The 14,186-nt window shown below is 38.5% G+C and overlaps 1 protein-coding gene across 4 annotated transcripts in view; it reads left to right on the forward strand.

Moving 5' to 3' along the window:
* Positions 1 to 14,186, forward strand: part of LOC131246446 (protein PELOTA 1) — a 66,387-nt gene that overhangs the window by 30,972 nt on the left and 21,229 nt on the right. For 2 of the 4 annotated variants that reach the window (XM_058246594.1, XM_058246591.1), the window contains 4 exons: positions 1,361 to 1,436; positions 2,690 to 2,765; positions 2,889 to 2,921; positions 3,042 to 3,110. In XM_058246594.1, coding sequence (XP_058102577.1) covers positions 1,361 to 1,436; positions 2,690 to 2,765; positions 2,889 to 2,921; positions 3,042 to 3,110 — 254 coding nt within the window. Of the gene's footprint in view, positions 1 to 1,338; positions 1,437 to 2,689; positions 2,766 to 2,888; positions 2,922 to 3,041; positions 3,111 to 14,186 lie in introns of all 4 variants that reach the window. The other 2 variants (XM_058246592.1, XM_058246593.1) reach the window with 2 other exon arrangements.

Here is a 14,186-nt window from a genome sequence, read left to right on the forward strand (position 1 = left end):
GTCTCTCCAGGAACTAATCAAGGACGAGAATGGTGGCAACCTTATCTTGTTAATCCCGAAATATTTCTTCCACTTACACCCTTGACCCTGTGACCTGTTCTCCCGTGCTTTTGAACCCTCTTCAGTAATGACCCTGAGGATCCAAGAGTGGCAGGACTCGGGAGAAGGCTGAGGAAAGTTTTAATCACTTCCAACTCTGCCTGATTAGAATCTCCAACCCTGGATGGACTTGTAACCACAATCTTTGTTCTGCCAAAGTCACCTCTCTGAATTCCACCCACTCCGGAATGCCTCAGATACCCAACAGACTCCTATCCATGTGAGCTTCCATCATTCTGTTGGAGCTATGATCCATCTTGAGGGTCTTCTTAGCAACTTCTTGTAGTCATTCATCACTTCAATCCAACTTCTATCAAAATGAGTCACTGAAATACTCTTTTAAAAATTTATCACTCGACCCCACTCATCATCATCTTTATATAAGGCTTATCTGAATGAATTGGGTCCGCTACATGAATCTGTCACTCGACCGCACTCGATCCAACTCCACGAGGTAAAAAATAATCTTGAGACTATCTGTAGATGGCGAATACTCGAAGACTCTTTGGTTGTGTGTGTGTGTTTTTTTTTTTTTCCTTCTGGGTGGTCTAGATGATCACGTGCGTGAACATTCTCTAAGTTACATAGATGTAGATCCTATCACTTCTACATCACTAAGCTTCCTACCTTATAAATATAACATGCATATTTCAGCCTATAGACAAACTTTTGGGCAAAAAGATTACAATGTAACAGAGGAAGAGGAATAAATTTGCTTAAGAAAATTTTGGTTTTTATTTATTTATTAAGAAACCCCTTTCTGAGATTAATTAATTAAGTTTTTCTCATGGAGGAAGTCTAGCAATAAATTATTTTCATAATAGCATGTATGTGGGCACACACACACACGCGTTAATATATGCGTCGTGTGTGCATTCACGTGTGAATGGATGAGGCAGGCACGCTTGCACACACATGCATGCAAGAGTGCATGCCTATGTTAAATAAATGCTAAAAGTGTCCCATTGAGCCCTGCCCTGTGGCCTCAGTCATGCCCATCAATTTCGATCTGGTTTCAAAGTCGGGTGCAGACCTGGTTACATGGCCATTGAACCAGGTTGAAATTCCATCCCAGATGTGGGCAATACTCCAAAAGCTCACTGGGTTACCCATCTCAGTTACTGTCCCCAGGGCAAGTGTTCCATCTGATATCTATATTCAGTTCATTGACATTGTCAAAGTACCTAAAATTTCTCCATCTATTGAATTAAAGTTACTTTGCTTTTTTATTTGACTAAGGCACTTGCCTTTCAAATTCCAGATCCTGCTGCAAGTGCTGATCTCGCAGTAGTTCTTATGCAAGAAGGGCTAGCACACATATTTCTCATTGGCAAAAGGTATGAGGAATTCTTGGTGACGTCTTTTGACTTGGAATTTCTAGACAAAATTGACAGGGCAATGGTCATGAATAAATATGAAATAGAAATCATTTAGCATTACTTTCGTTTCAGTGTCAATTTGGACAGTTTTCTTTTTCTTTCTTCTTTTTTTCCGTGTGATTTCTCTTTCATTCTCTGTTGTACTTGTATCCTAGTATTTGAGCTCATTTGGAACTGATGGGATGTTTCTGGGGACTTATATCGGTAGCATGGCACATGGAGTCATCTCTTTCATAGTTTTCAGTTTCTTGAATAACAGAGAAGTTTCATTCAAGAAACCAGAACAATAGTTTGAGGCTTTGAGCACATAAAAGGGGGTGTTTGGTTGTGGTTTTTATATTTCTCAGCTTAGCAATTCCTTGGTTCTACAAAAAAGAAAATGTTTGTTGTTGGTTTTTTACATTCCTTGGAATTCCATTCCCTAACTTCTCCTAGAAAAATTGCCCTAGCTTTTACCTGGGGAATGGAAAACCAAGAGAATTCAAGCAGAATTTTAGTCTTTTCTCAGGTTTCCCCAGGAAATGTGATTTTATCAACCAAACAAAATTAATCATTTCCTAGGAAATACTAGGTCAACTCTAACATTCAAGAAACATAAAAACCAGGGAATGAATTCCCCAACAGCCAAACAGGCCCTAGAGATTATTGCTGTCATGAAATTCTTCAGTTAACAAAACTTGTTGGCAGCTATTTTCTGTTTAACTTTTCTGTTGAAACTGGAATTCAACTGGTTGTGGTCGAGGAGTGATCTCTATGCTTAAATATACCTATCCAAAATCACAGCAAGCTTGGAGGGAGGGAGGGAGGGGTTAGGAAATTACACTTTTGTTAACTGTGTGGCATGAGACCCTTTTCCTAATTGGGAAACTTATTTGGCAATTAGGAAAGATAAAAGGAAAGCTATTTGTTGAGTTTTGCAATAATAGATTAGAAACTCTAAGTAGCATTTTTCTTTCTTTATTTTTTGATTGGTAAATTTTAAGTAGCTTTTCATTGGATGTGTTAGTGCTGAGGTTGTTGGAGAGAGGTGTTCCAAAGATTTCTATAAGTATTTTCATGCATTCTGATCCTCATAGGAAACTTTCCTTTTTTATCATGAGATAATTGAAAAGCATTGGTTTTATGATGCACAGGTTCTGATGCTACTCACCATATCACATCATACTCTTTGTACAAGTTTTTCTAAATAACAAGGAATTAATTTTGGACAGCATAACAACAACTCGTTCTCGGATTGAGGCTTCGATCCCTCGCAAGCACGGACCTGCGATTGCTGGTTATGAGACGGTATGCTGTTTCAGTGTTCGAGTAAACTGTGGTTCCCAAAGCTGTAGTGTTATAATTTCGTAATCTTCCTTATAGAAATGGATAATTTGGTTTCATGCTGAAATTATTGGTTTTCATCAACAGGCCTTAAATAAGTTCTTTGAGAATGTTTTGCAGGTGAGTTGCAAAACGATGCTCTTTTATTCTACCATTTCAAATTGTGACTTTGTCATATTTATTGCCATGACCATGCAGTTGGTTTTGTGATGCCTAACAAGCTGTGCATGTGGCTCTTAGGCTTTTCTGAAGCACATCGACTTCAAGATCGTTCGTTGTGCTGTAATTGCAAGCCCAGGTTTTACAAAGGTTCTTAATAACTCTGCCTTACTGCCATGAAATGTATGCTAGTTTTTTTTACCCCTACTGTAGCCAGCTATGGTATCATGGAAGTCTTTCATTTCATTACTTATTGTTGTTTTTGACATATTGATTAATCGAACTGTATGATGATGCTATGGTTTAATTAAAACCAAGTGTTGCAATGTTCCCTGTGTGCTTGTTTGGCTCTGCATGCTTTAGATTTCTACTGTTTGCAAATTCCCTTTCCAGGTAGTGTGCAATACTTTTGCTAAGGTGCAGCATGACTGTGCTGGCATGCAACTCGTGTTTGTACTCATGTATCAGTAGGCTCCTCTTCTATTTTGAGCAAGCAACTTCTCGAGTATGACCTTTGATGTCTGTGAGTGCTTTGTGATTGGAGTTTGCCTGGCAACTGCCCCTCCATGGCTCTGCTTGCTTGCCCTTTGGGGCATGCATGTTACAGTTGGCTAGGAGTGAAGACTGTGTGGACTGTCTTGGCATGTGAGTGGTGTCAATGTGAGCCTCCATTGCAGCTTCCAAGAGCGCTATAAAAGAGGAAGGTTACTATTTGGTGGGCAGCCTATCGTAGACCTTATGCCTACCGTTTAAAAGCCAACCCCAAATTGCTGGAGAGAGGCTAATAAGTATGATGATAATAAATCATACTTCGTAGGCTTTAGTGGTTTCCTAATATCTTGAGATGCGTTAACGACTTATGGAAGTTTCTCTTTTAAGTTCTAGAGCTGTCTTATATTTGAAAATCCTTTGTTCTTGAGAAATCCTTTTCTCTGGTACTATGTTGAGGAGGATTTGGATTATTAAATTGTCCTGTTGTAACAACAATAACAATAACAATAGGAGAAGAAGGCTCCTTGGTGTGCCGGAGATGATTCTAACGTGGTCTTATTTTCGAGTGAAAAAAGGGATGTGGCAGGATAACTCCATACATGTGTGACTTCTTCAGTTGGGAGGCTAAACATGAGCTGATTTATGTTCCAATGGGGGATGTTGTTTTACATAGACTAATAGTCATGATGATCCTAGCATATCGAAGTATTAATGGGTTCCTAGTTTGTGCATATTGGGAAGAGCATTTCTCAGGAATTAACCGAGCAAGCACTCCTAGCCTGCTTCGGACTGATGCCCAATTGTTCTGGATACAAATGAGGAATTTTGGGCCCCAGCCCTTTTGGTTTTGAGCTGATGTGGCTTGAGAAAGGATTTGTCGAGAAGGAGAGATTCATTGAGGTCTAGGCATTAGAGTGTTGGAAACAATGAATTTGGCACTTTTAGGAAAGTGGCAGTGGAGATTTGGGTTCAAAGAGGGCGAGTTGTGGAGAGAAGTTATTGCTTCCAAGTATGGCATCCAAGCAGGGAGATGGAAGGTTAAGAAATCTTCGTATCATCAAATCTCGGGGATTTGGAAGGCCATGAATTCAGTAGCACCTTTGGTTAAGCCTAGTTTGATATTTTCCCTGGAGATGGGAACCAGATTTGTTTTTGGGAGGACTCATTGGTCTGAGGATAGACTTTTGGAGGTGGCATTCCCATCTTTGGCAAGACTAGATCTTGTGAAGAACATGTCAGTGACCAGTTGTTACTTTTCCACTAGTGGGAGTGGTGTGTGGTGCCCTACATGCTGAAGGGAATTATCTGACGAGAAGGCAGAAGGCTACGCTAAGTTATTAGAATGGCTTCATAATATTCAACCCTCCTCGCCTTTTAAGGATTCCTTGGAATGGAACGCTTCACCCTCTAGAAAATTTATGGTTTAAGTCTTCCTACAAGATGCTTCGGGATTCATTGAATACAAGGTATGGAACATTTTCTTTTCCAAGTGAAATCCCCCGGTATATGAAAGAATGAAAAAGTGCTTTCGTTGACATGAATCTTTTCATGCCTTTTGGTTCTACAGAGCTCCCCCTAAAGTTGCATCTTTTGTTTGGTTGGTCGGGCCAAAGCTTATCCTAATTCCTAACTATAGACAATCTTTAAAAAAATGTCCATGATTCTCCCTACTATTTGTCTATTGTGTAAGAGCAACACAAAAACGGTCGATTCCCTCTTCATACATTGCTCTTTCCCACGATGAGTGTGGCTCACTTTTTTAGAGTTCTTTAGTGTCAATTGGGTTATGCCACAATCAGTAATTTAATTGTTATGGATGTGGCACTTCACTTCACTTACTATGGATAAGTTACTGATTGGTGACTTGTCATGCTGGCGGTGTTTTGAAACGTATGGGGGAAATGCAATAGGAGATGTTTCCTTAACAAATAGGAATTGTGGGAAGAAGCAACATGAAAATCTAAGGACTGTAATAACTCAAAATTTTCCGCACATGAACAAGTACACAAGTTCATTCTCATGTGTGTATTTTAGTGAGTAGATTTTTTATTTATAAAAAGATGCTTAGATAGACGTGCATGTACACGCCCTTAAGACTCACATACACACTATAATGAACTTCGAGCCCTCGTGTATCTTCGTAAACACGAACGTCCATCAAACCAACTGTCTAAACAACTATTCATTATTATATTAAGATATTCGATCATTTACTTCAGTTTTGGACCGCTCGATCATAATAAACCAACTATGAGATCTTCATATCCGCTTGTACACACATCTAATCAAGATTATGATCCATTCATCTTGCTCTTCACCCTTGTATATGCTTTAACCTACCCTTGTATATGCTTTAACCTATCGTCGAGATTATGATTATGATCCATTCATCTAATCAAGATTATGATCCATTCGTCTTGCTCTTCACCCTTGTATATGCTTTAACCTACCGTCGAGATTATGATTTAAGGTCCTTGCTCCCGTGTAGATAGACATGTACATGCATCTACACATCCGAGCTTATATATTTTTACATACTCGATCATCTATGAATCTAAACTTTATATCTTAAACCCGAATCTAAACTTTACATCTTAAACCCCGTACACTAATAAACGTTTTATACTGTTAATGTCCGATTCTAATGAGTACAAATACATCGACTACTTGGAGTTTTATATGGTGTAAGTGTCCCTACTCAACATTGAACTTCAGAAAACCTATTTGTAGGAAGCTGATCGCGACGAAATTTCTGACAATGCTTAGTTCGTTCAATTGAGCTGTACATTACCAAATTTAGGACCTAACTCATAAGATTTACTATCTATCAGATTTTGCATCATATCCGCGGGATGATCCACCCGAAGATCACACAATGACCACCACTACGATTCGTAGACAATCCCCAACGAATCTATCAATTTACATTCCACATCAGGACATGCTTGAACTAGTTCTAGAGTTCTCAGAGCATTTAAGAAGAATCCTACATATCCTGTAGTTTCCTAAGTGAAAAAGAATTTGGTGGTTGCTAGTACATGCTATACTGTACTATCTCACCTAAAAGATTACAGTCCGACCGTACACCTACAACTCCACACCCTAAGGAACCTCGTGGATCCCTCTATTTCAGTTTCTTCAATCGGCTTTGATCTTGGAGGCTAGTAGTAGGTCCCATAGGCACGGACGGTTGGGATCTTTCTAATTCTTTTACTGTCTCGAGAACTTTTAATGTGACAATTTCTTTCGCCCGTTTTTGAATGCTGTGGATGATGGGGAGAACCACAATGATCTCGAGTTCTTGGATTTTGATTAGGATTCTTGAATGCTTTTGTTGGAGAATGAACAGTCTGGATCAACGCAAGGTGCTTGTAAGATCATGGGGTGTCATTTTTTCTGGGGTGAATGAGATGGAGCAAGGACTCGTTGACCACTGTCTCCATGTGCTAGCAAACATACTGTTTCTAGACCGTGTGCATGCAGATGTGTTGGGTGTTTCGACTCACACGTGTGAATCATCTAGGGATCAACTGCAGGTTGATCATTGGTCATGGTGTATGGTGGCCCTACTCAACACAAGGTTTGGATCAGTTGAAAGATGGTTCCGATCAATTGTTCTTGATCACATGGGTATAAATGATTGAATTTAAAATTTAACGGCTGGTTCATCTTTAAAATCACAAATAGAGAGGTCGATGAGGTTCCTTAGGGTGTCGAGTTGTAGGTGTACGGTCGGTTCTCCATATCCACGGTTGGAGCCTAATCTTTTAGGTGAGGAAGTATTATATAGTAAGTACTCACAAACAGCAAATTCTTTTTTATTCAGGAAACTACAGGATACAGAGGATTCTTCCTGGATGCTCTGGGAACTCCAGAACTGGTTCAAACGTGTCTCGATGTGGAATATAAACTGATGGATTCGTTGGATGCCTACGAATTGTAATGGTGTTCATTCTGTGATCTTCAGGCGGGTCATCCATTAGATATGATACAAAATCCGATAGATAGTAGATCTTACGAGTTAGGTCTTGAAATTGGTAATGTACGGTTCAATTGAACTAACTAAGCATTATTTGAAATTTCTTCGCGATTGAGTTCTTACAAATAGGTTTTCTGAAGTTCATTGTCGGGTAGGGACATGTACACTGTATAAAAACTTTATATGGTCAAAGATGTATTTGTTCTCGTTAGAATTAGACGTTAACGGTATAAAACGCTTATTAGTGTACTGGGTTTATGATGTAAAGTTTAGATTTATGGATGATCGGTTGTAAGTGACTTAAATGAAATCTTTGTTTATTTAATGATGACATAAAGGTCTAGATTGAAATTGAACGGTTGGATAACTTAATCAACCTCGAAAGAGTCTTCTCGATGGTTTGGATTGATGGTTGATTAGTATCTAATGATACATAGGCTCGGATGTGTAGATGCGTGTACATGTCTATGTGCACGGGATTAGGGACCTTAGATCGTGATTTTGATGGTAGGTTAAGCGTCTACAAGGTTGACAAGCAAAATGAACGGATCAAAATTTTGATTAAATATGTGTACGAGCAGATATGAAGATATCGTAGTTAGTTTATTATAATTAAGTGATCCAAAAATGAAGTGGACGATCAAATATCTTAATCTAGTAATGAGTAGTTGTTTGGACGGTTGGTTTGATAGACATTCGTGTTTACGAAGATACATGAGGGCCCGGAGTTCATTATAGTGTGTATGCGAGTCTAAGGGTGTGTACATGTGCGTCTATCTAAGTATCTCTTAAAAAAAAATAATTCCATTAACCAAAATACACATGTGAGAGAGCACTCATGTACTTGAGCATGAAGGCTTTCGGGTTATTACATTCTACCACCCTTCCAAGAATTTCGTCCTTGAAATTCAATTGCACCTACTAAGTTATCGAATGAAGATACTATTCTAAGGTGTGTCTAAGTGTTTGCTATGTTCCACAAGTCATAGGTTTGAGTGTGCACAAGTGTGTATACCCACATACACGAATTCGCGCTCTTACAATCTACCCTCCTTACGGAAATGTTGTCCTCGAGATTCAAACATACCCGCAACAAAGCTTCAGCTGCGCACTTTGATGTGCCTAAACATATACTAGAAAGAAAGATCAAATAATTATATCAAAGCAGAGGTAGGCTGACGCTAACATTACAAGCAAAACAATCAATCATAGTATAAGCAACATTGCAAGCAAAATAAGCATTACAGTACAAGTAACCTCGCGAGCAAAACAAACATCATAGTACAAGCAAAATTGCAAGCAAAACGAACGTCACAATAAAAACAACATCCTCAAGTAGAGGCTACTAATTGGCAACTTCACATGCAAAACAAACACTCATTGTACAAGCAACAATAAAATCATTATGATAGTGCCCCCTATCCTCGATGGGCCTACATGTGTACAAACAAGCCTATCTTCACGTTTTCTACAACCTACACTTGAGCTTGGCTACAATCCCCACATAAACTCTACTAATATACACCAATCAAAACTAACCTCAGGTTCTCCACGACTCATACCTGGGCTCTAGTGTAACCCATACGTAGGGTCCTCGATAGAATCTAAAGCCTAAGCTCTGATTCCAGTCTGTCATGCCCCGAAATTCAGAACTTGAGTACGGTGACCCTGATCCTGAGTTATAAGGTGTGAATTAAAATTCGAGCATTCATTTTTTACAATTTCATTCCACACATCACAGATTTAAAACTAAACTCAAGTAAAACTTTATTAACTATAATTTAGTTCAAACTTAAACTTAAGATTCAAAATTCAAAACTAACTAATCTACTTCCACTAAATTCTCCACTGATATAAAACTTTACTAATGTCTTATTACATCGAAATTAAGGAAAATAAAATAAATTGATCGTCAAGGTACTTTGCTTCGCCTGCGTCTTTTTCTTCTTGCAAACCTGCATGTGTTGTTTAATTGGGTGAGCTAAAAAGGCCAGTGAGTTCATATTCATCACAGTGGAAATTCTAGTTGATATATGATACGATCCTATTCAACATTAGCTAAAGTTGATAGTGTACGAACAGTGTAATGTCATGGATTGGATTCGTTACAGAGTTGTTATGAATGAAACCTGCTTATCATGATGTCATGTATGCTGTGATGAATGTATGGTATTTTTAAATCAATGGATGTCCATGAACTCGTATGCCTCTAGATGTTAGGAACTTGTCGTAAATCAACCATGCTCACTTAACCGGTACAACGAGTTGTGTGTATAAAACCACATGCCCACAACTTGCACGGCCTTGACATTAGGAACCTGTTGTAAATCAACCTTGCTCACTTAACTGGTTCGGTAAGAGGTGCACATAAATAAGGATCTCGTACGATTATGACATTAGCAACCTGTCACAAATCAACTATGCTTACCTAACTAGTCTGACGAGGCGGCAAATCAACTAGATATACCGGTGATCTAATCAACCATGCATCACCGATCCAACCGAGCAAATCAACCATGCTCAATAAACAAATGGAACGACAAAAGCTTGCATGTCTCTGACATTAGGAACCTATCGCAAATCAACCATGCTCACCTAACTGGTACAACGAGGCGACAAATCAACCATGCACACCGGTGAACAAATCAAGATTGCATCATCCATTTGTTGTTCATCCCAAAAAGTAATTCTAAATAAAACAATGATATGGATGTCATGAAGATGGAAGCACATCTCAAGCATGCAATACATTCTATAATTCAAACCCAAGCACACCATGTATACGAGGGATGCAATGTCTATCTTTAGACAGTTCAGCAACTAATCCTTCAATTTGTTGTAAAACGAAGGAGGAACTCTCTATCGCTATGGTATGAGGAACAACATACAACTTCTAGTTTTCTTATGAAGGGCTTAGATCAAATCGAGACGTTGCTAATATACATCTAAAACCCATAACAAGGAGAGAGTTAGGGGAATGATCCCTTACCTGGGATCTTTATACGTGTAACTAGAAAGAATTTTGATAACAATCTGAACTTAGTTCTAAGTTACAACTAGGAGAAGACTAAAGAAAATCAACAAGAAGTTCATGAGATGAATCACTTACTTGTTCTGGCGCGAACAAACACAAATTCGCCTCGATTTGACGCAACTTGGTCGTGACTCGGTTGCACTTGGGTCACTCGGTGACGTTCTATGTACGCGAACTTAACCCGAAACAGACTTGGGTTGAACAAACTCCTCTAAGGATCCCAACAGATCTGGACTCAGCTTTGGCCCCGAGTTGATTCGACTCAATATAATTTAATGTGACTCACTGCAAAATTGACGCAACTGGGTTGCCGACTTTGACGTATAGAACTCCAGCAAGATCCTTGATCATTCAAGGAGGTTTATGGGTCAGATGGACCCAAACTCGACCCGATCTTAGCCCGACTCGAATTTGATCTAGCGAGTCTTATTTCTCTTTCTCATCTTCTCTTTCTTTCTTTTTTCTTTTCACAGTTCACTCCAGCAAGAATGCGAGACTTGAGTGAATGCCAGACTCTACGAGTTAGTGATTTGTTGACTCTCTCTCTCTCTCAAATTTTTCTCTCGATCGTTTTGCTGCATTTTCATTCCTCTCGTCTATAAAGGTTTATATAGGATCGTATCTGCTCTACTGTGGTTTTCAGAGACTTTAAAACAAGTTCAGACTGGGTGTTTACACACGGGAAGCTTTCGCAATGAGTTTTTGATGCTGGATGCTTTTGGATTTCTATTTCCCGCTGATTCGACCTTGTTTGAGACATGAGTGATCATCTGGAAATCTGATGGCTCACATAATAGTTGGTTTGTATCTGTGATCAAAGCAAGATCAAGATCGTGCGGCTGGTGGTTTTAAGAAGATGACCCGTTAATGGCGGTTCCTCATATGATTATTATTTCTTCGAGTCGAAGCACATGGACGGTCTGTATTGGTTGAGGGAATCTCGGGGAAGCTTTGAATCGAAGCTTCGGAGGGGATTTCTTGGTGGGTTCCACGTTTGAATGGTTTCTGTGATTCTCTGCACCACCTCAAACAGCCAGGAAAAACGGAAAAGTCGTTGGCTTAATTTTGGTTTCTTCAATCGATTTTCGATCTTAGAGGCTAGTTGTAGGTCCCACAACCACAAACAGTTGGGATCTTTCTAATTCTTTTGCTATCGCAGGAACTTTTAATGTGATGGTTTTTTTCGTCCATCGTTGAATGCCATGTCGAACGTCGTTGAATGCCATGGATGACGGGGAGAACCACAATGTTCTTGAGTTTTGGGATTTCGATTAAGATTCTTGAATCCTTCCATTGGAGAATGAACGGTCTGGATCAACATCGGGTGATCATAAGATCGTGGGGTATCGGTTTTTCTAGGGCAAATGAAATGGAGCGAGGACTTGTCGATGACTGTCTCCACATGCCGACGAACATACTGTTTTTGGACTGTGTGCACGCACGTGCTGGGTGTTTTGGCCTTGATTTATGTGTTTGAACAATGTTGTCAAAAACGTTATCGTATCGCAAATTGTAGTAGGGATTGAATCATATCGAATCACAAATCGTATCATAAATCATAAGATTTATTATACTTTTCTTAAAAAATGAAGAAAATATAAATAAATCAGATTTTTATTTTTATTATTTTTATTATTTTTTTATTTTTTATAATAAATTTTAAAACTCATCAATCTTCCTTTTGCCATCTATGTGCACCAAGTAATACCATGTCATGATAGTGTTAAAGGATTCTAATTCCTTAAAAAAACAAACGAGGGACCTTCAATAATTTATGTTCTGGTTACCTTTCTTGAAGGTAGAATCATGGTGAAAAGTAGCCTTTGATACTATTTTGATTTCCAGACATCATTCCATAGAACATATAAGTCAACATGATCATAACCATCCATGAAAACATTACAGATAAGTCATACATCAATTTGGTATTTTGACCAATTAAAAAATAAGGAATCATAAAAAAGTTACATGATTTAATGTTGAAGAGAATATATATCATTTAATCTCTTATAATGAACAAATAAAAATAATTTACCTTTTCTAAAGAATTCTTAAAGCTCCCCCCAATTTAAAAACATAAAATGAAAGCCACGTGAACCTTAATATAGAGAACAAGTATAATTTGAATCGTAAATCGTAGAATTCAAATTATAAAATCATAGGATTCATATAAAAAGGGATTCAAGGTTGGAATTCACATCGTAAATCTTAAATGTAGGATTTTGACAACATTGCATATGAATCATCCAGGGACCAACTGCAGGTTGATCACAGGTCATGGTGTATGGTGGCCCTACTCAACACACTGTTTGGATCAGTTGAAAGATGCTTTCGATTGAATGTTCTTGATCATATGGGTAATAAATGGTTGAATCTAAAATCTAACGGCTGGATCACCTTTAAAATCACCAATAGAAGGGTTCATGAGATTCCTTAGGGTGTTGAGTTGTAGGTGTACGGTTGGTTCTCCAAATCCACGGTCGGATTGTAATCTTTTAGGTGAGGATGCACGGTATAGGATGTATTTGCAACTAGCAAATTCTTTTTCATTCAGAAAACTATAGGATATGTAGGATTCTTCGATGGTTGATCGAGTATATGTAATGATATATAGGCTTGGATTTTAAATGCGTGTACATGTCTATCTACATAGGATCAAGGACCTTAGATTGTGATCTTGGTAGCGGTTAAGCGCATACAAGGGTAACAAGCAAGATGAACGGATCAAAATCTCGATTAGTTGTGTACGAGCGGATATGAAGATTTCATAGTTGGTTTATTATGATCGAGTGGTGCAAAAGTGAAGTGGAAGATCAGATATCTTAATCTAATAATGAATAGTTGTTTAGACGGTTAGTTTGATGGACATTTGTGTTTACAAAGATACATGAGGGCCTGAAGTTCACTATAGTGTGTGTCTAAGGGTGTGTACATGCACGTTTATCTAAGCATCTCTTTTAAAAAAATTCGACTCACTAAAATACACACGTGAGAAAGCAGTCATGTACTTGCTCATGTGCGGAAATTTTCGGTTATTACAGGGACGTCATAGAACGGGTATCTAGCGATAAGAATGTTAATGTCTATAATGTTTCAAACATGTTTGGGCTGTAACTTTGGGTTGCAAGTTGGACTATAATTTCATCTGTATTATTTGCTGCTTTGATACTTGTCAAGCGGCAATTTTATTTTATTTTTTTAAAAGTAGATTTTCAATAAATTTGGGGGGGGGGTTTGTTGCTGATACCATAAATTGATGATGAAATTGAAAAAATTAAGGAGCCTGATTAAGGAATGGAAGAGATGAGCACTTTAGCAGTTTGGAGACTGTTAAAGCCTGAATCCTTAGGAAATCCATGCTCAGATTTCAGTGAAGAACCAGGTTCTCAAGGGGGATTCCCTTGAGCACAAAAGGAAGGTTTGGAGGAATTCATGTGGCAACAAAGAACTAGAGTTGTTTGGCTCATATAAGGGGATGAGAATTACAAATTTTATTTTTCAGTGTATTATGAGTGCTAGGAGAAGGTAGAACAGAATCCATAGTTTAATTGTCAAAAGCAGGCCTTACACAATGCAGTCGTTGAGTTTTATACACAACTCTTAGTCACTGATGTTTGGGAGCTCCCCACGCTTGACAACTTGCAGTTAGATCGAACAGTGAAGAAGATGATGACTGGTTATAAAAGTCAATTGGGGAGGATGAGGTTAGAGAAGAGTATCT

This window comes from Magnolia sinica, chromosome 5 (assembly GCF_029962835.1).
Source record: "Magnolia sinica isolate HGM2019 chromosome 5, MsV1, whole genome shotgun sequence".
NCBI lineage: Eukaryota > Viridiplantae > Streptophyta > Magnoliopsida > Magnoliales > Magnoliaceae > Magnolia > Magnolia sinica.